The 24,911-nt window shown below is 46.0% G+C and overlaps 1 protein-coding gene across 3 annotated transcripts in view; it reads left to right on the top strand.

Moving 5' to 3' along the window:
- Positions 1–943: 943 nt before the first annotated feature.
- The window catches only part of LOC118779885 (transcription factor SOX-13-like), a 29,604-nt gene continuing 5,636 nt past the window's right edge, over positions 944–24,911 (top strand). For 2 of the 3 annotated variants that reach the window (XM_036532205.1, XM_036532204.1), the window contains exons 1-9: positions 944–1,160; positions 4,295–4,348; positions 20,531–20,753; positions 20,985–21,090; positions 21,327–21,413; positions 21,538–21,710; positions 22,174–22,242; positions 22,452–22,566; positions 24,748–24,824. In XM_036532205.1, coding sequence (XP_036388098.1) covers positions 20,532–20,753; positions 20,985–21,090; positions 21,327–21,413; positions 21,538–21,710; positions 22,174–22,242; positions 22,452–22,566; positions 24,748–24,824 — 849 coding nt within the window. In that variant the 5' untranslated portion in view covers positions 944–1,160; positions 4,295–4,348; position 20,531. The remainder of the gene's footprint in view (positions 1,161–4,294; positions 4,349–20,530; positions 20,754–20,984; positions 21,091–21,326; positions 21,414–21,537; positions 21,711–22,173; positions 22,243–22,451; positions 22,567–24,747; positions 24,825–24,911) is intronic. The other variant, XM_036532206.1, reaches the window with a different exon arrangement.

Raw genomic sequence — 24,911 nt, 5'->3', positions numbered from 1 at the left:
TTTGAGGGCCGGAACGCACCTGGCTGGCTCTCAGGAGTCTCTCTGCAGATATCTCAAATGATGACTGCAGAGGCAATAAAGTGCTGTGAGCGGGTTGTCCCTCACACTGCTCAGTAGTGCAAATTTGTTTAGCTTGCATATAAATACACACAAACATACATACAGTACATACATACAGACACATATTATATATATATATATATATATATATATATATATATATATATATATGTGTGTGTGTGTGTGTGTGTGTGTGTGATGTGTCTGAGTGTGCGAGTACAGGTTTAGCCTATTAGTTAGCCTGCCTGTAAGACCCGGTGAAGTGGTCTTGTCCCTATGTTTAATCATTACCTTAGCCTAGTGCAATAAGTTATAGAATTATACAACACTTGGTCAGCTTAGGCGTGTGAACCATACAAAAAGTGTGTTACAGAGGAATACTCTTGTTAAGCTCGGGGAAGGTGTAACTTGTCTCTAAACTGTTTGAAAACATGTCTTGGATAGAAATGGTGGCAGATACAGCCAAAACACTTAGAGGCCTATTTTAAGGGGATTAAGTAAAGACGTTAGACTTACAAAGGGCTGTTTCAGGCCATTAATATTAGTCATATTAAAGGTGAGTCCACAATATAATTGTTAACGTGTTTCTGCACATTTGTATGTTTTGAATGCTGTACACATGCACTGCTGACCAATTATGTTCCCGGTTAAGACTTAAAATAGTTCGTCGGTTCATAATAATAGAACTGTTTTGAAATAAATGTTTGTTGGGAACCATTTCCCCTGGTGTTGTTGATTCCCCATGCACCACCTGAAATCTGACGCACAAGATATCGAGGTCGAACCTTTAAATTAGTTTTATGTCGACTGAAAAAGGCCTGCCCCTTTAAGTGGGAGGTGAATGGCAGGGAGAGAGAATGTTGGAAACAAAATACCAGAAAGTCAGGGAGAGACAGGAGGGAATTGACGGCGTGTAGTTAGTTAGGATACTTTGGCCAAAGCTGCTGATGCTTAACACAGTTTTCTGACTGAAGTAAGGCGGTGCAACGTACAGGTGCTTAGTTGTACCACGCTTTGCATGCTGTTTAACAACAACTGCCCATTCAGAAAACATCGGATCGGAGGAGAGAAGTCAACACAGTACGGGTTTCCCTGGAGTGGTAAGTTCAAGCGTGAGCGAAGCTGCAGTGTCTGTTAGCGAGATATCCAGCAAAGACTCTTCACTCGATAATGGCAGATTAACGTTACATCAATGATTAGCGTAACTCAATCTTCGTGGTAGGTCATAGTACGTTCTTTCGTTGACACGAAGTTTAACTTTGGTTTTAGCGAATTGCTGTAATAACTCATTGTGACGAGTGGATAACTTTTCACTTGTCTAGAATTAGGTTAGGGTTGATATCTACCTATCTAGCTGTCGCCGAGTGCGCTAAATGAGGGGAAATCATTTTAATCGCCAACCAAAATAAATCCAACTGCACTAGTCCGTTTACAGTATCCGAAGTTCCTAGCTAGCTACTTCCAATTCAGTCACTATAGTTACGAAGTATGCCCGGCAAGGTTTCTTGAAAGTAACGCAACTTTTCAGTTACTCATGTGCTCGTAGAAGTTTATTGCCAAGCATGTATCATTTTGTTCGCAGTAATGAAACGTGGGCTGGCTGTCAATATTGTAAAACATTTTGGAGCGAAGCATCCAACAAGCTGAAATCAGCTATACGACGATACTGCAGCGAGTAGGCTACAGTCATGCAATATTTTATTTGTCATCTAGAAAAATGCTATATTCTTCTACGTTTGTAAATGTATTTTATCGCTAGTTAAAATGAATCGAAGTGCGCTTATGTCAAAGATGTGGCATGGTCGATGTCATTATTGCAGTGAAATGCAGCCGAAACAAGAGAACCGAGAAGATATTGCATTAGCTAGACATGACATGATAGAATGAGTGAGGTGACTTGTTACTGAGTGAGAAGGACAGGTCATCTTTATCTTCTCTGTGTCCGTCTCAGTTGCCACATGTGTTTACCTCTGTATATTCAATACAGTAATGATAGAGTAGCCTACAGCCAGACTACTAAAGGGGTTGGGTTGAGTATATGCCTTGCGAATGGATGAAAACGCAAAAGACTGGCAACCTTCGGTTATACACCCCAGCATGTTTTCAGTGGAAATGAGAGAAAAAACTAATCTCAATCTACTGCGGTAGCCAAGATATGGCGTGTGCAAAACCAATTCAAGGGTCAATGTTGCTAGCTAGCTAATGACCATAGTGTCAAAGCTACGGTGCCATGGAGGGAGGGCTCCTAAGGGGCTTTTAGATTGTCAAAGAAACCCTTGGCTATCACTGTCTTGAGCCTTCATTAAACTTCTAAACATAAAGACTTCTAAATTTATGTAGGGTGTGAGTCAGTAAAGTGACATGGGCTGTATGTTCGTAGATGTGTGATTGTCGGGGGGCGGCGGGGGCTAGATTGTCCTGTTTGATGCGTGACCCCAGTGACAGCGATGCACTCTTTTAGGTCTGAGGCAAATGACTCCAGCACCTGAGTCTCACGCTTCCATTGTTGGCGAGCATGTCGTCGGCTCATTAAAAGGGAAGTTGGCAAAGTGGCCGCAAGTGTTGGCTTCACAGTCGTTGGCCGTGCACAAAGCGAGCTGTCAGTAGGGAGTCCCTGACCTTTTCTCCATCACTCTCCTTCTCCGTCTCTCGTCCCTCCGTCGCGCTTTGTTCCCGACGTCGCCTGAAAGCATAGAGCGCGGTAACATTAAGCACGCTGGCATAGCCGCGCGGTGAAGCGAGACCTTGGACCCTCCTCCAAGATCAATCGTGTCTTTGTTGAGCCCGGTGAATAGGAATGTCCATTCTGCCTGTCACAGCGAGAGAGGCACTGTGTCAAACCGCCTTCGCCATGTTCGACCCGGCTCCAAAACAGTAGAAGCTAACAGTTGCTGAAGGGTAACCCCATGCCAAGCGATTGGTGGTCGTCCGTCTTGAATAAGTCTTATGGATTTATTTTAACCTCGGGAAATGAATATTTCCTGGACATTTGGCACCCAGGCAGTTTGCCGAGAACATTACCATAGACTGCATTTTGTCTCAAATTCCATAGACTATCAAATGTTTTAAAACGCCCTCACACCTTCTGCCTATGCCTGTCACACAACCTTCTTCTTTTAACAAAACATCTCTCCGTTCATTTTTGGTTACACTGTGAATCAGTCTGTAATTATATATAACATTATTTAATATTCTATAAAGAAATGGAAAGAAGTGAAAAGTTTGTCTTTCTTTTAATTTGTCATTAGTTTCTGTGGATTTCCCCACAAATCACTGAGCTAAAATGTCAAACAAGAGGAATTGTTTGGATCGTGGCGGTTGGTTTATTTTGACAGACTGCTGAGACCTGTATGACAGGCATATTTTACCTTTTGGCTCAATGTGCCCCTCAGAAGGAAGCTGGGTGAATTTTGAACAGTCTGTAAAACAGGTTTGAGGTCAGGGCAGAAGAGTATATGTCTAGTTGAATAGAGCATGCTGGGACGGAAGCCATCCCTTGACTCTACAGTCAACACAGTCCCGACTCTGTACACTGACTGCTGTATTTATGATTGCGGTTATTCAAGAGTATATTAATATTATTTTACAATTCCACTGAAATCCATGCATGACATGGACTCACTTAAGAAGAAACCGTGCGATTGCGGGCAGTATGTAGCCATATGTGGAAAGTCAAACACAGAAGTGCCGTCCGCAGAGCAGGCTGGTTTTTCTGTGGCATCCTCCACATTGTTTCCAGTGCCCTTTTGAACTTGGGACCTGACGGGACCAGCACAACAATGGCTCGTTAAGTGTGCTTCCCCGGCCCGCTGGAGATTTCTGCTGGTCATTGCACTAATAAACCTTGCTGAAGCGGAAGAAAATGGAATGATAAGGGTGTTTCGCAATCATTCCAATTCAAAAAGCACCCCCCACCCCCACCCCCAAACACCAACATAGGGGTCTCTCTATTGTTCTAGTGCCCAGTGCTCAAAGCACATTCCCTAAAAAAAGAAGCGTTTCTTTCTCCTTTAAAGATCTTATTAAAAGGTGGTTTGAAATATGTGTTCCTGTGTTTTTTTTCCCCTGCTTTCAGCAGTAGGAGGTAAAATGTTTTCTTTTGCTTCCATTTTACATGATGGTTTAGGAGCAAAGGAAGGATTCACTCCTCCTCTACTGCAGATGTGCTGACCAGGTGAGAAACTGCACTGGTTAATTAACTTGCATCCTGTAACCAGCCTTATTTATTTTCCAGATCTGGATGCTATGCCCCCCTCTTCCAGTTTGTGGTCTTTGTAGATCTCAGTTGGTGAGTAACACATCTCATCTTTCATTGTTCCATATGCATTCTCCTCATTTATTAATGAAGGAGCTCCATTGATAATCCTTCCTTTAGACAGAGCTTGTAAGGACTTGTAGGACTGGGCAGAAGATGTAATGAAAAGGGCCTTTTCTAAGATAAAGTAAAATATGTCCTTTTGTCCTCAGTGCATTTAGACCATTTCACTTTAACCCATATTCAGTGGCACTGGTACCACTGGTTATTGACTCTGGACTTGAGCCGTTGCTTCTGTAGCTTGACTTGTTTTGATGTTTAAGAGAACTGCAGCAATAGCCCTGATCAGTTTTACCTGAAGTGAGCCTTGGGCTGTTTGCTAGACAATTATTGATAGTTGGCCTTGTAACTGTTATTTAACACATCGACTATGTCTAATTAAACTCGTCTAATTAAATGGTTTTTTCTTTTTTACTTTTTTGAAGAAAAAAAAAAGTCAATAAATTTTGGACAATAATCCTTAAGGAAAGTGCTGTAATGTACTCACCAAGCAGACATCAGGCAATGGCCCTTATGGATTTTTAAATTCTTTATGCATCCAACCAAACACTGTCCTTCGGTTTTGTTTTGTTTTCTCATAAAAGCTCCCTGACTTTTTTCTTAGCAGTCTTGCCTGTGGGAAAACCTTCAGAGAATCTGTCTATTGATTTCACCCTTTTTTATATAGCTGATAAAAGGAATTAAGTGGATGGTGGAAACTGCTGCATGTCGCTACTTGCTTATATTGCACGCCCTAATTGTCTCTTGTGTGTGAGAAGCAAACCTTTTTTTGTGACTTAGTTTACCCATTTGGCACGCACTGGGGTGATGTAATGTAAAGAGGTAGGCAGAAAATGAATTTCTATTTGACTGAGATTGAGATAACTTTAATCAGTTGTCTAGATCAGGGTCTCAGTGCTTAATACAACAAAACTAAGAGTGAAGAGTGAAGAATAATCAATGGCGAGTCAATGTAGTTTGTTTTATGGGTCTAAAGTGAGAGTCAGTGTGGGTTGCTCACGAAGTCATTATTTGCACTAAAATTGCTCCTGTTTCTTACAGTTTGGAGGTGGAAGGGGCAAGCCATTGCACTCAGTGGCAATAGTGTATTTAAACGTCTAATAATCCGAGGGTGCACATCCATTTTAAAAGCAGGAATAGTGTTATTTTAAAGCTCGGCCCGAAGTACATTCAACGCACGAAGCAACAACGAAAATGACAAACTAGACGTGATAAAGAGCGTCCGCATTATCTCTTTATCATTCATTTCCTGGCTCACTAACGGCAAACAAATGTGGGCTTATCAAAATGGCTTCTTTATAAATAATTATAATTTTTTGTCATATCTGCGGTCGATGCGAAGTGCTGAGAGCGTGGAATCATCACTGATTCTGGCTTTGATTACAGATGAAAGAAAGCATCGTGCCTCCCCACTAACTACCCCCCCCCCCCCCCACCCCCCCTTCACCCTTGTAACCCCCCCCCCAAGACTGACCCAACACCCACATTTCTCCATCCTGTGCCCCGCACCCGTCGCACACAGAGCCGGAAATCAGAAACAGTGCAGTAATAATGGAAAGCAATCTTTAGATACCTTGACAGTAGCAAGTAGAGAACAAATACGGCAGCTACTTCATGAGCTCGGCTCATTGTTTCAGAGCCTTTCGTATGCATCGAAATACCACAAGGTAAGCTGATTAGTTCATGTATTCCACTCACTTTCTCTTGCCCTTTGGACAACTTTTCAGGGTGACAGAAGCAATAAAGTAATAATCATATGCTAATATATATAAATAATAATTTTAGATTTTGATCGCCCTGATTTGATGTTACACATGTATACTTTCTCTTCTTTTAAATATTTCTTTATCATGTTTTTGGCAGCAACTGGACTTGGCAGTACATTTGCCGTAAAATAACTCTCCACGGAGAGTCTTTTTTTTTCTTAAATTCCAGTTAATCTGTTTCCTTCATTTCTGTAATTTTGCATACATTTAGTTGTGCATGGTATATAATTGCTAAAAGACTGTACGTTGTTTGCACAGCACTGTTTTTTTTTTTCTTTATTTACGGCAGCTTAAGATACTGTTCATTTTGTTACACCGCAAACATTAATTTGTTTTATACTGAAACTAGAGAACGGTATGGGTTGAATTTATTGCCTTTCTCCATGTATCTGCTCTACAGCATACTTGCTCTATCGATGCAACAAAGGTATAGTGTTGTTGTCAGGGCTTAGTTTAGTGAAAACAAGCAATTCTGTCCATTTTGCAGCCTTTTGTTGGCTTGTTTTCTTGGCTCCATACCTGAATGTGAAGTGACAAGTAGCGTGTGTGATTGTTTGGCTGGCTTGTTGAATGTAGTGGTTTTATTCTGTGACTGTGGGCTTATGTCGGTATATCTAAAATGCCGCCCTTAACCCAGAACACCACTGATTGTTTAAGGTCAATAACTTTCCAGAAGAAAAAACCTTTAAAAGAAAGTGTGAAAGTGGAGTAACAATTTTTGCTCTTCACGAGCATGAAAATTTTTTGATCATTTCTGTTTTCAGCTCATTTTTCTAAACTTGAATTTGTCACAATGCAATGTTCTATCATATGGACACAACGCAATATTGAAACATGTTGGTCTCTTCTGCTCATGAGGTTTTTATAGAAGATTTAGACTTTCACACTTTTCCAAGTAACTTTGCAAGTAACAGTACAGTAATTTATGGCATAGTTCACATAGTTGTATGACCTTAACATGCTGTTTAATATGAAAAAATACTTGGTCTAAATGCCCTCCTCCACAGAGCTTTGTAGCAGTACATTTGTGTGATCTGGAATGAAGTGTTTTTATTAAAATGGGTGCTTCTTCATTCAGGTGTACTTCTATTTGGGTTCAGTGCCAGAAAACTGAGATAGGGCCAAGGTGCGGCTTATTGAATATATGTTAGAGTGAAGAGTTGTTCTTTACCACAGCGGTGACGGGGGAGAGAAAATGAATTGTGCGCTCCTTTTTTTCCATGAACAATAAGTTTAATGCACCAACGCCCTGTAAAAACTTTACATAATCGCACTTCAAGGAGCACGTCCATACTGGTGAGGCCAATGTTGAGGCTTGAAGTTCAGGTACATGTTTTAAATCCAGAGATATAAGTAGGAACAAAAGTTAAATATAAGAAAAACATTTAATAAAGGCCCCGTATTCGAATATGCACAACACCTAAAATTGAAAATATCTTCGAGCTGAAAAAACACAGTTCAAAGTTTGAAAGTGGGAATTTTTTTTTTTGGTCTGACAAATGAGCGCCCACAGAATTTGCTGCCAAGAAAACAGGCACGCTTTGACATATATACTGTATAATGGAAAATTTGCCGACAAACCGCTTAATCATGACTGCAAAATTATGTCGGCACACACTGGCATATCCTCATCATTATGGGTTAATTGATTTTTTTTTTACAGTTTTTATGGATGCATAAAAAATGTATGCAAAAAAGACAGACTTCTTATCAGGCTAAAAGCCTGGTTATTGCTCAGAATTACTTGAGATATTATCGTAAATATCAGATGAACTATTTCTTGTGCTGTTTCATGGCAAGGAGCATGCAGTGTATAGCTCATGGAGCAGAGTTGTTTTGTTGTACGGGTATGGTTCTACCATGGTAAGTAAACCACCTGTTGCATGTATCTTTTAAAAATATCTGTTGTAACTTGGAGGTATGTTTGCTGGCTTTGAACGGAGCCAGTATAACCTATGCATTGTATCCAGCATCATGTCCGTTCATGCTAGCTGTATTTAGCCAGCTTGTTTGAAACTTATTATGATGCTGAAGGGTTCAGTGAACTATGGCACCTTTATTTATTTATTGCCATTTAATTGCATGCTGTTTACTGAATGGCTTTTTTATCTGAAAGGATTTGCCTGGCTGATGTGTAAAGGTTTATAAATTAAATGAAAGATGCCTGTAAACATGTGCTTGTACACAATACATTTGTGTTACATAAAGTCAGGTTTTTAAACCCGTTTTGCGTATTTGAAAATAAACAGATCTGTTAAGGCTCCATTTATCTGTACATAAATCGGTCAGTATTTGTTTGCCATTGTACAGCATAAGCTAAACATTTGTTTATTCATTCCTTTCACACTTGGGTGGTTCACAACAGTCCTATCGCCACAGTGGGTGCATTCACACTCTATGAACAAGACAAGGAAATAATTCTAAGTTTATTTGCATGATTTTTTTCTATGGCCTTTTAATCAGATGAAACAACAGACTCTACATTAACTCCTCCATTGGCACCATATCCCCAACTTATTGCGACTATTTTTATTTCTTTTCTATTTTTTTGTACAAGCACACTATTTGGTTTTTTGGCTTAGGAGACATTGGCTATTTTTATTTTCTGGACAGGCTAATCAGTAGTATATATTTTCAATTATAATTTTGTGTGTATTTCATTGTAGCTGGAAAGACATTACCAGAGGAAGTATGAAAGTATTTTGTTGGGGCTTGAAATGAGTTTTTAAAAGTATGAAAGTACTGTTGGATTTATCAAGGACACAACAAGCCTATGGCCCAAAAAATGTAGAAGCTTGGTATGTCCAACCAAACACTTCCCCTGGATTTTATTTTCCAAACCAGAGCCCCTAAAATATTTCTCAGAAAGATATTTCACAGTCATTTAAAGTGAGTAAACTCAAATCAGCTAATTTGTCTTTAATGAAAAACAAATTTGATATTTTAAAGTTAAGTACTAAGTACTTTAAGTTCCAGTGTTTTCTGACTTGCAAATGTAGTGGAGAGTAAATTGTAATGGAGAAAACATAGGAATAGTTTGGCATAGCACCACTGAAAATAAATGCACATTCTTTCTTATCACTTGTTTTTCTTAGAAAGCAGCTGTAGGTGCTGTAAATGTGTCTTGCTGCTACTTTCACATTTCCCCCAGCTTGCTCATAACAGTGAGTGACAAGCCAGCCGAGCCGGTTGGCACACCAGCGAAACTCTCCTTGCCTTTGTATATTATTATAGTTTGTTAGCTAAACAGCCACTTCGCCCATTTGGTTTCCCGCTAACTAAAACTTTCCGCTTGCAGAATGCAGATTCCTGCATTCATTTATGGTTTGCTTTTGGTCTTACTTTTCACATATAAACAGATATTACTGACTGAACTATGGCTCGTAAAGGCTATTTTCTTGAATAGCGCAGACATGCTGTTCTCCTTTGATTTAGATGCGGTGCTTGCTCAGTTGTGCTACTTCCTTGCATCGCACAAGGAGAAATGCAACATCTTTTAATTTGATAAAAAAAAAACTTAAAGTAGATTCTATGGCACACAACTACAGTGCATGCCAAGAACATTTTATGTTGAAACATGCATGCAATATGATGAACAAAGCATTCACAATTAAATAATAAAAAAGTGCCGTAAGGCGTTTTCTTTTGGTGTTTGCGATTATATGTGACATGACCTGACATGACACGACTATTATATGAAACCGTTTTTCCCATGCTTTGCAAACTGAAAACGAAAACATTTAGAGAAAATAGCATTCTGTACACTTTAGTGAGAGGAGAGAATGACAGTGTCTCAGACGATCAGATTTTTTTTTTTCCACTTTAGTTGCTTGCCAAGCTGTCAACCAGCATCTTTGCTCAGTACGATAGTGCTGTGTGGACTAGTCCATAGACAAATGCACAGTGCTTTCCCTGATCAATTCCAAATACAGTATGTTTTTCATTACACTTTGTTTTAGCAGCAAAATTCCAACAGTAGTGGGGAAAGGTTTGATCAAAGGGCCAACAACCAATGGACAAAAAGACTGCTATTCTGATGATTGACAGATGGTATTGGATATAGGTAGCGGAAATTCTTGTTGCATTCTGTTTATGAATGGGCTGGGGTAGGGGTGGGGTTTGGGGAGTGAGCAGCCCTTGCAGATTCCCCCTTGGGCCTGACCAAAAAGGTGACCTCCCTTCATAAGGTGTGCAGAAAGTGTGCAGGGCGCGTGCTACTACGGGCATTAGAAAATGTGCAGCCGAAGGTGGGCTGGTGTGGTTTGGGGTGGGGAGGGGGGGAGGGGGCGGAGTTTCAGTCACACAGGAAAGGCTGTTATCTCACGGAACTTTCACACATTTCGGCATTTTGCTGGCGCACAAAAAAGTCAAAACCAAAAAAAAAAAAAAAAATCTGTTTCTCTGCTTTTTTACGTCAGCACCTACTGCCACATAATCTGCATCCACAAAAACTCTTAAGTGTTTAAGCAGGAAAAGCCACGGGTGACCGTTTTGTCTCAGCACAATCACTGAACCGCCGGTGACCTATCACGCTCCAGTCGTGGCAGGTCTGCTAGTGTTTGCTTGTCGTTCCACCCTAAACATGCATTAAACACCCGGTTTGATTAAGTAGTTTGCTGATTAATTAAATAAGGTTCACCTTTGCCTTTGTTCCTGAGAAGCTGGAAATTAGCCCGAGGAAAATAACTTGGTTTTGATTCCGTGTTTCAACTGAAGCCCACCATGGGATATTACGTGGGGTGGAAAGAGTGGAAGATTCCAGAATGGTGGCTAATTTAAAAATTGTAGGTCTAGGTTGGAGCTGTGTGGCAGCGACAGTGGGCTTTGTGGTGGGAAATTCAGAAAGTGTGTGGGATGGATGGAGAGAGTTGATCTACTTAAAGTACGGGGGCACTTTTATTATTTCTGTGGAACCAATGTGCTCTGTTGATTCAAGTATGTTGTTTCCACAACGGTGGAATGATTTACCAACAATGCTTAGTATACACACACACACACGCACACATACACAAGCACACGTATAATTGTAAAACAGTGTTAACGTAAAGAAGCAAAAAGGGTGGGTTTGTCACTGTCTTATCAGTGAGGAGATCAGATGTTAACTGTGTTGACTGTGGCTGTAGTCTTATTTTGTTTAGCCAGCCACACTTCGCTCACCACAGTGTACGGAGTATAGTTAAATAAACATTTAAAAATGAATGTTTTTTTTTGTTTTTCAGCAAGTTATTAAATATTAACACATATTTCTAGAAGTGTTTTTATTTTTTGAGACATTAACATATGAACACTTTTTCTAGTTTCTTTTGGAAAACAAAAAAAAATGTAATGCTAAAACCATTGTAATGAATCATTTAAATAAAATATGTCAACTGCAGTCCTTTTCGAGACGTTTATGTGTTAATTTCATGTGGTTTTAACACATTTCAGCGCTGGCTTCATCTGTGGCATCCCTTTCAGATGTTAGAAAACACAGCGAGCGAGGTTCCTGCTCTGTAACTCACTGCCCTGTCTGTGGGAGACGCCGGAGCCCAGCATGGCTGAAGGCGCGAGAATCTGAGCTTTCAAATGATATGCAGAGCACCCCCGTTACCCTGTGAAAGAGAAGCGAGTCCAAACGTGTCAATCATGGCACTGCGGCTCTCCGCGGACGCTTTGAAAGGCGAGTCAGACCGCGGTGAGTTTGTGATGTTGCGGCAGCGCGTCGCCTTTGAGGGAGCTATAGGTCGCTTTCTTGCTCGATAACTTTTGAAGGCCCTGACCCCCCCCCCCCCCCCCCAACACACGTGCACACCTTTGTCTATTGTGGAATTGTGGACCGCGCCAATTAACTTAAGTGTTTATCTCCAGCTGCTAAACAGCTTTAACCCGGGAGACGATTTTCCGGCCCGAGGAGAAGAACTGGTTTGTAGCTCTCTCTCTCTCTCTCTCTCTCTCTCTCGCTCTCTCTCGCTCTCTCTCGCTCTCTCTCTCTCTCTCTCCCCTTCTCTTCACTCCCTCACAGCGTGTCTTTGACTTGCCATTTCCTACCTCCTGTCTGGGCTTGCGGAGAGTAAGTATCCTGTTTGCGACAGTGCGTGCGTGCGCGTCCTTGCGGACAAGGGGTGCCCCCCTCCTACCTGAACTCCTGGGCAGGACGTCCTGAGCCTCACACGACCGTGGCTTCACCCCTCTTTCCTCTCTTGGCATGCTCCGCTGCCCTCCCCGCACCAGCTGCTCCTGTGATTTGGCCCTTGATGTTTCGATGCCTTGCAATTGGTTTTATCCTAGTACAGGCAGCTTGGGTGCTTCAGGGCCCGATGGGGCCATTGGTTGTCCTTATGGGCAAAAACAGCCCATAAAATAAATTCACTAATTAAAGCCATGGCTGGGAGATGCAGTCAGGTTCTCCTTCGCACTGGGTGCACGTTGGTTGTGGTCTTACGTTAAAGACTGCTCAAAAACCCAGAGGATTCTGGCCTATCCCTGATGTAGTCATTTACGCAAAGTCAGGTGACTTCAGCCTCATGTCATTTTGCCATTCCAAAAGGTCAGATTGAGACAAGGGGTTTTTTTCTAGTAGATCTTAAATGCCTCTGAAATCTGCCCCCACAGAGCTTGTGGCCCCTGTTTGTCGGAGGCATTTAACCATCAGAACCTCCGACCAGGCTGTTTCTCGCATCACGTTGTTATGCTTGACCAACTGATATGAGCGTTTCCAAGGTGACCATGCTCCTAGCCTGCCGATTCCAGATCAGTGCGTCACTCAAAAGAGGCGCAGGCCTCTGTTTGGCTGACGGCCGTAATGAGTGATAATGCTTTTTGTTGTTGTTTTGTTTAATTTGATTTGGGGCATCAGAGGCCAGAAATGTCTGTACGGGTTTGTCGGAGCTGGAAAATGGACATTTAATAAAGAGGTCATTTTGACATTTGTGTGCGAAAGAGTGCAGCCGTTGGGTGGGTGCGGGTCGGGGGGGGGGGGGCGGGGGCGGTTGCGAGATTAACTTGGTTTTAATTAAGCGGTTAAGCACTTTATAGCAATCTAGCCCTAATTCTTCACAAACCAAGGTATTCTTCTGCGCCTCCCTGCACACACACACATACACACACACACACACCTTCATTTACAACACTAATAGGTTTGGACTATGACGAGTTCATCCCCTTCCCTCTCACCTCCCACGGTTCTCCAGTAAGGGCACAATACTGGGACCAGCAGTTGTTCAGAAGTACCTGTTGCTCTCCTCACAAAGAGCCGGCCGGGTCTCCATGGAGACGCACAGCTGCGCTGCCGCTCCTTCTTAAAGGCCGCTATTTGCGGTGCAGTGAGGAGCTGGGCTGGCAGGGTGGTCACTGTGGTCTTACGTTGTCCGCTCCCCCCTCGACACACACACACACACACACACACACACACACACACACACACACAGTTCTCCCCTCCACCCCCCACCTCCCGCCACATCAAATACGCACCAGTGTACACACAGGAATGGCTGAAGCAGGCCCCACTGAATCAGGATTTGATATTAAAGTGTGCCGGGGCTTAGAAATGTCTGCATTTATCGTCTCCTCTTTTGTTTTTCCTTGCCTGAAGGGGAAAAGAGACAGCGAGAGCCGGAGGGGAGGGGGGGGGGAGGGGGGGTGGCGGTGGGCGATGTTGTGCAGGCTGTTGCGAAAAAGGCCCTTCATGAACATCCTTTATCCCTCTCCTCTTGTTGTGTTTCTTTATTCTGAGTGCGTTTTGTGCTCCCCCTATTCAGCTCCTCTCCTTCTGTCTCAGATGAATGCCACAGTGGCCCTTTTCGCTCAGAAACACAATAACAGGACTGTTTTAGACCGAGAAAGCAGGATAATAGAGCCTGCTTTTTAACCTGCGCTGCTGAAAGGCGGAAGAGGGGGAGTCGCAGCGGTGCAGGTTTCTCTGAAGAGCAGGCGAGTCGTGTCGTCGTCCTACTTATACGTCTTGTTTAGAAGGCCTGGAAAAGCGCGAGGCTGAGAGCTGGTCAGGTTTTTGTTCGCGGGCGTCACGTGAGGCAAGTCCCGCTGAAGTGCTGGGGCCCTAGAACTGGTTCACCCCAAATGTCCGTAAGACCCGAGCGCTCAAGTGAAGAGTCTGTGGTCCCGAGGGAAGAGTGGAGGGATTGGGGCCGGGGGGGGGCGGATGGTAGTGACCAGTCAGCAGAGATTCGACAGGGTCAGTGACTGGAGAAGCCAGCTTTGCCTGCGCCAGGGTGCCGATACACAGCGGTTTCCTCACTCCCTGAGCGGAGAGGCTCACTGGGGAGCGTGGTGCCCGCCCGATTTGCATTTGCCTCTTTCCCCCTCCCTGCACGGAAAACACCAGGCGCCGCATGGAAGGCGAGGGGGCAGTGGCGGGGCTGGCCCCTGAGCGGCAGCCGGAAAGGATGGCCAGGAACGGGCCCGTCTCTCCCGCAGCCAGCGTTTGCATTCTGGCATCGGCACGGATGGCACTCGAGCCTCTTAACCTCATTTTGCAGAGGGGCCCTCATTTAAATCGCGGGCCACAGAATCTGAATGACCCCCATCCTCTTGCTTGGTCCACAGCCCGTTGGCCCGGTGCAGCAGAGATCAAAAGGACTGCTGGACACCTGAGGGAACCTTTGTCTTCTCCAGTCCCATAATTCCCTCTTCCAATCCGCACGCAGTTTCTGCGGTTCACCGGCAGCGTGACCACAGCCTTTTAAAACAAGAATGAACCTATTTAAATGTTGACTAAGACATATATAAATGTGTGTAAAGAAATATATACTTCTGTTTTCAAGTACACAGATGTCCCTCACACATGCTAAAAGGGCCACATTTTGAACTCAAAGGAGAATTGAGGTAGAAAAGTGCTGAACATAATCCTCCCCTGTTCAGCATGCATCCTCATTTGTACAGATGACAGTGCCCAGCATAGGGTAGGGCCTCTCTGGGAAGGAAGAGCATGCAAACTCCTTAGCCTCCCCATCTTTCACCAAGGATCTAATTGTTTGGCTTTGCCTGTTTTACCGAATACAGACATTCAAGCCTTTAGGGTATTTGGCAGAATTTCATTTCTGTTTCCTATTTATTCATTCTAACCACAGGACAATTAATTAATTAAATTAATTTTAATTGTTTCATTTTTTTGTCCCTGGAACTCCTCCAGCTCTGTGGCTTTCAGTCGGTCCTGTTCCTGAAGAGATGACTTTGTTACCATTGTTACCACACCGGTTTTATGAGGTCGATCGGTAACTAATCCAGCGAATCATTCAGGAGCCCCTGGAAAAATGTTCCCCGTTTATGCGCTAGTGTGTCCACTGCAGTTATCATGAGTCTTATTTTGAAGTGCAGACTTGTGCCATTGTTGTTTCATAGCTATCTGGTAATAATCACAGTTTGATGTCACGGGTAACTGGAGCACTGGCACTAGCATATTTTATGCAAATACCGCAGCTGTTTGGCCAGGTAGTGGCTACTCTTGTTGGCTTATTCTGTGTGGTACATGTGTCCGAGAGAGAGAGAGAAATGGAGGGTTAGGCACAGAGTTAGAGGTGGGAGAAAATATACTTCCACTGAGGAAAGGCCGTTGCTTGGCCTTGTCCTAAGAGGTCTGGAGGTCCCACTACCCGTATAAATGGCCCATGTCACTGGTTCTCAAACTTGGCGCGAGGAACTCCGTCAGATGGACGAAGTGCAGCGGACCACAGACCCTGTATCTTGGTGAATGAGCTAAAAACCTCCCGGCCACAATTTTGTTCGCAGCCCGTCTGAAGAGCTTTCTGCTGCTGATTCGACAGCCGATTAGTCCCGCGGTAAGCGTTCGCTGATTACTGGCCTTGTGCCGCAGTCGAGTTGCCTGTAAGTTAAGCCAGCTGTTTCCTAATCACACTGCAAGCGCTGGAACTCGTCCCCAACCACGCTGCTGGACCCTCCCCAGTTCAGTTAATCTGCGGGGTGGTTGGGGGGGGGGGGGGGGGGGGGGGGGGGGGCAGAATGCTGGTGCAGCGCCGAGTATTTGAGAGGCTGGCGTGTTTAACCCGTCACTCAGAGGCGGTGGAGCCCCAGCGTCCGAACGGAGGAAGCGGGTGTTGGGTTTCGCTGCCAGGATAAACAGTCTGCCTCCTCCTCTGTCAGGACAGACTACTGTGCTGGCTGCCTGCGTGCGGCGCGGCCTCTGTTTACTTAGCAGCAAGCGCGCACTGACTCACCGCGTGCCTCCGCGTCAGGCCCGTTCTGCAGAACCGGGCCGTGCGGTTAGCGCTAGCAGCGAGGTGTCGCACCGGGCGCCCACATATAGCACGCCGACGTTGTGTAAACGAGAGAACGAGGGCGGTTGCATCACGGGGCCACCTTCAGGCGCAGTGTTACTGTACTTGTCATGACACGTCCCGAAAACTAAAGCTTGTGTCTCCGACTTTCTCCTTTGATGCGAGAGGCATCGGGTTTTGCTTTTCTCCCCCGGAGTCAAACAGCGGGGATTTGGACGGCGTTCCCGGGAAAACCCGGTTGCGCTCGTTGTCCGGCTGACCCCCGTCTGAGGCATCCTTCCGTCCTGTTCGCCAAGGCGGGATGGGGTTGGGGGAGGGGTTGGGAGTGTTTCCCCCAGAGAGGAAGCAGTCCCTCAGCAGGGAGAGGAAGCTGGCGTGCACAGTCACCCGCAGGTGCCAGCCACGCCTGTGGTTTTGCCCCTGGGCCGGAGTCTGGTGCCAGTGGATGTGTGTGCTGGAAAGCCCCCCTGCAGACTAAAGACCATGTGGCAAATCCTGCCCTCGATTCATAAACCAGGGAGGTGGGCTGTGTCTGTCACAGACTGGTCTACCGCTGTCAGGGGGGACTTTACGGTGTTGCTTACATAAAGGGCAGCATTATGTTCTTAGCTGAAGCTTTAAGAAAATCTCTTAGGTATTTTAGAATCTGAATCCACCAGCAACGATTCCATTCCAAGTCTACACCATTTCCATATTACACTGGTACAAACAGTGCTATAACAAGAGCTGCTTAAGTAAAAAATATATCTTTTAACCTAATGCATTGTATAGCCAGACGGTATAGATTATAGTACTAAAAGGATCATTTGCATTGTTTGTAAACATGCTGAATGATTCATTATTTGGGATAATGTCAAGGGGATGTATAAAATTTTCCACACAAATTCCCACTAATTACTAATATCACACTTTCATTTCCAATGTTGACATATCCAAATATTACAAAGCCATTTTACCAGGTAAAATTTTATGTTAAGACGAATGTTTAACTTTGCTAGCTCATCAGTTACAGTAATTACATATGCTTGCGCCTAGATTGAGCAGTGAGCGGACCTGGAGATTTGAAGAGTCTATAGCCTGATACGGCTACAACATTGTGCTTTCAAGAGTAAGCTGGTGCACTGAGCCCCCTTATACACACTCACATATGCACCATAATTCCTTTCCAGTCTCTCTTGCAGAAAATAAGTACTGCTCAAGTTAAGATTATGATGATGATATTGTCACTGGAGCTTTTTTCTACAACATAAATATGATGACCTCAGATTGATATGTTTTTTTTTCGTCTCTTCTGAGTCTAAATTGTAGTGAAAATAAAGCAGCTGGCCTCCGAAGGTGGTAAGCTATTTCAGTTCTTTTTGGCATTTATTGGCACTGCTTTGAAAAGGCAGAGGCTCCACCTGCTTCTGCTTCTGAAGAAATCTCTTCCTTACCTTTCCACAGCATCTCCTGGATTCACAGCAGGTACAAGAGTATAGTTGTGGTCATATTTTCTTATGGTGGTGCGTGAGTGTAACCCATACAGCCTTGCAGCAGTAGTTAGAAATCGGTTTAGAGCGAGGATTGAAGTGAGTCCAAACGAGGCACTGAGTGACACTTACAAACGGCTCGGGGCTTCATCCATTCCAGGGTTTTAGCAGCCCACCTTCTTAAACTAAGTACAGTTCTCAAACTACTAAAACCCGACACAGCTTATGAACGTTGATATGTGTATGCACTTAAAACGTGAGAAAAAAGTGACAAGCGCATCATAACAGCACCTGGTGGTGACTTAACTATGGTGCAGCTGTTAAGACTTGCGACACAAGGGCAGTCTTGTTCCCGTCCCTGTAATGGCCGTGCGAATAATTGCTTGTGTTGCAAGTTGCTGAAATAAACAGTGCGACTGTACGGTAGGACCCTGGAGTTGCTGTGGCTCGGCTGTGTCCAGGCCACCTGGGCAATGACTCATCCGTCCCCCACACCCCCATCCGTCCGTCTGTCCGTCTCTTCATCCGTCTGTCTGTCTCCTCTTCTCTGTTTGTCTGCGCCTCCTGCCAGCCAGCCATTCCCGTGGGTCCCAGAATACCAGGCCGAGATCCAGTGGGCCACCCCCATTCTGGGAGGGTGGGGGGCGGGGGGGTGTTCCATGAGTGGCATTCTCACGGGCGCACAGCGCTCCCCAGGGGGGCCCAGGGCCCGGGCACGCTGGCGAGGGGAAGGGCCGATAACGATCGGGAGAGCGGGCCGGCGGCACAGGAAAGGGTGGTGCCGCCCAGCTCGCCGGCCCCAAGGGCGGCGGCGCTAAGAATAGAAGGAGCCGGACCGGGGCGGCCGGGGAGCGCACTTGTTCTCATAGCCGTCCCTCCCCCGCCTTCCTCCTCCTCCTCCTCCTCATCCTCTTCCCTCGTCAGGACGGGGGTTTTGGGAGCTGGTGGGGCTGGTGGGGCTGGCGGGTGACGCCCAGGTCGGTCCAAGCAAGAATCCACAGAGGGGGGCATGTAACCGGCACACTCACTTCAATGTGATGTTCAACATCACCGCTATGCTGTTGCATCCTATCACAGATCATCTTTCTTCCATCTTTAAGGGTAGCGTATTTATGAAATGACTTTAATATGACCCAAGTAATACTGCGATCAACACCAGTAAAACAGAGAGAGACGTTACTCTCCACTTTTGTGTAGAATAAAATCTCAGTGTCTGTCTCAGCTGTCACCTTGCTGATTAGCATGGATGGGAAGCTGCACTAAGTACGCAGGTGTACTTGTTTACGATAAAGAATTTCAGCCATTGCAGAGTGGTACATTCCGCCTCGCCCCTGTTGGCCATGAGTAGTTGGCACGCTCCGCCTGCATTGTTACCCCGCTGTGTTTCCTGCAGCATATTGCTTTTGTCCATCTCATGCCCATTGTTCACACTTCCTTTGTTCCCCTCCTGCAACAATGGATTTTTTTCTTTTTATATATACTTTTTCCCCCCCCTCTCTGTTTTGTTTGTTTTGTTCTCCGTCTGGTTTGTTTTTCTTTCCTGCCGTTCTCGGAAGAAGAAAAGCGAAGCTGAATCAGAGTTCACAAAGGTTCAGCGCACCTCTGTCTTTGCTCTCTCGGCCCTGTCACTGTGAGCGGAGAGCAGACTGGAGAAAGAGTTCGAAGTGCCCTGAAAAACACAGAAGCGCCTTCCTCGGCCTGAAAATGAAAGGGCACCCGAGGGTGTTCCCTGAAAAATCGAATGGCGTCTTACCCTTCATTTATCAATTATCAGGCACATCTCAACAGAGCTTGAAATAAAATTTCACTTTTCTGAGGGGGGGAATTGAAAATTCAAAACAGTACGTAACAAGCACACGCGCGTTCCCCGTGCTTTGCAAGGTAGACTTGTAAATTCTCGGTATGTCCAGCCAAACGCTTTCCCCGAGTTTTATTTTGTCAATGACAGGCTTGTGTTGTGGTCCCGCCCACACGGCGCTCCCGGCATGCTCTCGTGTTCCTGGAGGCCCTGCGCCGAAAATTACATCCCGCGCTGAAAAAAGAGGGCGCGAGTCATCAGCCCGTTTCGGCGTGCACAATGAGCCTCTGTTCCGCATGCAAAGCAGCCGGCCGTAGGATTTCATAAACAAACCGCTGCCTCGGCGGAGAGATAAAGTCAGCCCTGAAAAGCATAATGCCCTCATTAGGACAGATGGCATTGGCTAATGGAAGTGGATGGGTTGGGAGGAGCTCGCTCGCAGGAGATTCTGCGGACAGCACAGGAAACTGTCGAAGTGTGACGACAGCGGTCACCACTTAGTCCCTTTTTTTCCCAGTTCTGGGGAATTTCAGTTAATAATCTGAGAAGTCAGGGTGAAGTCATTGAATCTTTATTACGTGCAAGCTTGGGGGTTAAGTTAAGGGGTCGCTAAGCAAAGAATAACACCAGAGGCCAATGAGGAAAAAAAAATCAGGAAATGTGTCAGACGTACCAAGCTTCCAGCTGCCCAGCCTCCATTGAATTTTTGTGATTTGTTATTGATGATAATTGCTAAGGTAAACTGCAGATCCCTTTTCAGGGAACGACCCCAGCCACCCTTTAAAACTCTGTAAGAATGAACACAGAGGCACAGTGACAATGCCTGTCAGTTCACCACTGAGGATTGATCACATGTATGATGACCTGGGTGCCACTTTACCCCCTGCACACAGGATGTGTGAGCCTGCCCCCCCGGCGCTGCGTCTCCAGGCCAACGGTGATGTGACCATGGTGGGCGTGGGCGTCAAACTGGAAGAAGAGGAGGGGCCCGGGGACGGGGGCGGAGTGGCGGGCCAGGAGACCCAGCAAGTGTCGCCCGGCGATTGGACCGCACAGCCGCCCACCGAGCGGGCCGAGGCCCGGATGGGGACCCCGCCCAGTGCGCGCACCCCCACGGTAAATGGCTTTTCAGCGCTTAGCCTTCAGCGGCTCTCTAATGCCCTTCTGCAGACCCTGCTAGGAAGCATGACCAGTAGATAGCATAGAATGAGCTGGCTTATCTCCTTTAGTTTGAATGTTTGATTATTCCCATTTGGAATGTGCTCCTGCAGTAGATGATCCACTTGCAACAGCATGGTCAGAGGTGAAGGGGCTTGGGGGGGCTCACTGATGTCATTTCCCGGACAGGAGAGCTCTCCCGGGAGAGAGAGGACACAGAGACGGAGCCCTCAGGGCCAGGACGGGGGGAGCAGGAGCTATGACAGAGTGGACCTCCATCCCAACGTAAATGAGGGTGAGACATGAACGTGCTGTCATTTCACTGCACCTGTGACCAAATGTAGGTTTAAACAAACGAGAGAAAGCACCGCCATAAATGTATAACTCTCTCTCTTTCTTTCTCTCTCTCTGTCTCTCTCTCTCTCTCTCTCTCTCTCTCTCTCTCTCGCTCTCGCTCTCTCTCTCTCTCTCTCTCTGCTCCTGCCCCTCCCACTGTCCCTTCTTTACTGTATGGTGAATGTGGCTCCTCAGTGATGCCCACCATTGAGAAGCTTCTGAGCGTGGACTGGAGGGAGAAGTTTTTGGGGAAGGGGGCTCTGAGTGGAGCCCAGCTGAAAGGTGAGGTGAAACTGGTATACTTTATGTCCCGACCTGTGAGATCTACGCATCTCTGTCCCATATTTTACCCCGTATGCCCTGTCTGTGCCCGCTCTTTAACGCCACGTGTCACCCGGGTGTGCAGGCACTCCGGAGAGCCTGGCAGAGAAGGAGCTGCAGCTGTTGGTGATGATCAACCAGCTGTCCAGCCTGCGGGAGCAGCTCCTGGGTGCCCACTCGGAGCAGAGGAACATGGCCGCCCTGCTCCTGGAGAAACAACAGCAGCAGATGGAGCTAGCCAGGCAGCAGCAGGAGCAGGTGAGTTGGGGTTTTCCCCTGTGCGCCCTGTACAGTACTCCATAGTAATCCTCTTGGATAGTCCATATAGCCTATACCCTGTAAGATTTTCCCTATATACACCCTGTAACATTCTCCATAAATGCCATAAATGACATTACTCATATATGGCTGATGTGTCCTCTATGTGTCCTGAAACATTCTCCATAAACACTCTATTGGGAGAATACTCTGTGTATGCCCTCTAAAGTTCTCTATAAGCACCTTCAACGCCAAGCAACAGGTAGACAAATAAAACCTGTGAAGTATGTACCGAGGTCATTTTCAGATGTACAGCATGCAGAGTACATGTTGTCACTGTATCCAGCTATCAGAGTGACGTTTGATGAAGGCTTTGGGGATTGATGGTGGGCAGCGTGCTCATAGCTTGATGTGGAGCCAGATGGGTCCGCGTGTGACTGACCCTCTCCCCTCTGTGCCGCAGATCGCCAAGCAGCAGCAGCAGCTGATCCAGCAGCAGCACAAGATCAACCTGCTGCAGCAGCAGATTCAGGTGAGGAGGGACCTGCTGTCTCTAGCAGACACGCACACACACACACGTACATACACGCACACACACACCTCACACACATACACATACAAACATACATACACACACACACACACAATCCTTGATGAAAACCTCCTCTGAACCTGTGGCTGGAGTTGTCTGAGTGGGGCTTCCCCTTGACCTCTGACCCTGTCCGTGCGGCCCTGTTCCAGCAGGTGAATATGCCGTACGTGATGATCCCAGCGTTCCACCACAACACGCAGCCACTCCCAGTCTCCTCCGAGCCCCAGATGGGCCTCCCCCTCCAGCCCATTCCCTGCAAGCCAGGTGAGCCCATGTCAGGCGGCCGTTGCCAGGTTACGGAACAAAGAGGCCTCGCTGAAAGGCTATTTGTTTGTATTGTTTAATGCCTCCTGTTTAACTTTATCTCGGTGTACAGTTCAGCGCTGCCTTGTTTCCTCAGGTCCAGTTCAAATCCGACCCCCTCTCGGGGCCTGCTCTAATAAACAACAATGGTCAGGTTAAGTCAAGATGCTGGATCTTTTTCCCCCGGCGCGCAACACAAGCGACGCGTGATCTCGGTCGGCGTTGTCAATAAAGTTGTAAAAATTGAATGGAACCCTCTCAGTCGTCCTCCGCCACTCTATTTATGTGCAAACCACATTCAAAGATTCTCCACCACTCACAGCCTTTCAGATAAGGGGGCCTTTAGATGTTTGTTGAAGGCCGGGGGTTTATCTGAAATTGCCTATTAGCCGCTGTGTTGATCAGTTGGCTAATGGAAGGGGCATAAAGACCAGTCCAATTTTCCTGCTCGTTTTTTTTTTTTTTGTGCGACGAAGGCCATCTCCGAGGACAAAAGGGAGGCAATAAGCGATTGTTAACTCGCTGAGAGAGGGAGAGGGGAGAGAGAGATTGCGGCCTAGCGGAGCACAAAGGAGCGAGCTGCCTAGCCCGAGCTCGGGCAGCTCAGCTGTGCGCTCCCCACCTCATTAAACTAATTGTCTTCGGATAAGCCGTAATGATCGGCCCCCCTTCCCCTTTTATTTGTTTCCTGCGCCGCGCCCTCTGTCAGCGCGGGGTTATCGCCCCTGTGTGGGATATTGTTCTTTTGTTGCAATAAGGAAAAAAAAGGGAAGAAAGAAAGAGCGTACGATACACTGCCTCTTTGAAGGCCAGTGGATAGGACTTCAAAGGAAGCTCGCAACCCGCCACGAGTTCCTCATTTTCGGTTCCGCGTCCTGCGCCGGGTCACTTAAGGCACTGTCAATACCTCCTTTTGTGGTTAAATCAGGCTCGCGCTTGACGCTCGGTCTGTGTTTTCAACCAAAGGCCTGAGCGGAGCCGAATGGAGCCGAGACTGCAAGGAGGATGCGTGGGTTTGCTGTATTTCTGTGTTTTACTGGCTGCTACCCTAGAATTAGTCATGTCCCTTGTGGACACTGTCTGTCTGACTGACCCATTACGTTACATTACATTATTGGCATTTCGCAGATGCTCTTATCCAGAGTCACTTACATAGGTTACAATTCTTACGTGTTATCCATTTATACAGCAGGATATTCACTGCGGAAATTCTGCGTTAAGTACCTTGCACAAGGGAGGCACTTGCGCAAAGGAGTGCCCCAGCAGGGAATTGAAGCAGTAACCTTTTGGTTACAAGCCCTGCTCCTTACCTCTATGCTATACTGCTGACCCACTCACTTACTCACAGATTGACTCACTAACTGAGCCAGTGATCTCTGAAGGATCGAGGTTTTAGCAGCACAGGGCAGCAAACCCCGCAAAGAAGTTGCAACAAATTAAACAGCTGTTTCTTGGTTTTGTGGTGAAAGCTCAAATGTTGCAGTGAGCTTATAATAATTTGAATGATATTTCATAATGGAAGACAGAGAAGGGCTCCAAAGTTGATTTTAAGCCGGTGAAGCACAACGATATGATCTGATGATCAATGATACGGTGAACTCGGATGAACGCGTGGGACGGGGAGCTCTCCCGTAAATACCCGGAGAACCAGTCAGAGCGTCAAATCTGCAAGGATTCCTCGTTCAGATGCCACAGCGCGTGCAGTTACACCTCTGACGTAAACAGAACCAAAAAAAAAAAATCAGGCTGGCTCCGAGCACGGCCCTGCAAATATTTCACTGCGCTCACCCCAGTTGCATTCTTATGTAAACTGTGTTACACAGTAAAGGAGGCAAACCAATTGTCTGCCGCTATCAATGGGCTTCTTTGTGACACATTTGTTTAGCCTCCCGTGTCGCTCGGTTAGAGGAGGTGTGTGTGTGTGTGTGTGTGTGTGTGTGTGTGTGTGTTTGTGTGTATGTGTGTGTGTGTAATCAGCTGAAGGCTCTGTGCTCCTGGTGACCTGGCCATGTGGGCCTTGTAACTGCAGATAATGTTGTCCCTTTTGACGCCGGCACCTATGACTGTGGTTTTGTTTATGTGAGGGAAACAAAGCTTTCCAGGTTGTAATTGTTTGTTTTTTCTTTCTTTTTGCCTTCATAGTGGAATATCCAATGCAGCTCCTTCCTAACCCTCACTCCACCCCTGGGAAGAGTTCTAGTGGTACAGTCCATCGACAGGTACTTTTCAGCTCTTGTGGTCATGGTGTAAGGCGACTAGGTGGTTTGGGATCACCAAAGCTTTAATGGGCACAGTTTTCTGCAAGT

The sequence above is a fragment of the Megalops cyprinoides genome, chromosome 6 (assembly GCF_013368585.1).
Source record: "Megalops cyprinoides isolate fMegCyp1 chromosome 6, fMegCyp1.pri, whole genome shotgun sequence".
Lineage (NCBI taxonomy): Eukaryota > Metazoa > Chordata > Actinopteri > Elopiformes > Megalopidae > Megalops > Megalops cyprinoides.
This window is presented reverse-complemented; position numbering and strand designations above follow the sequence as displayed.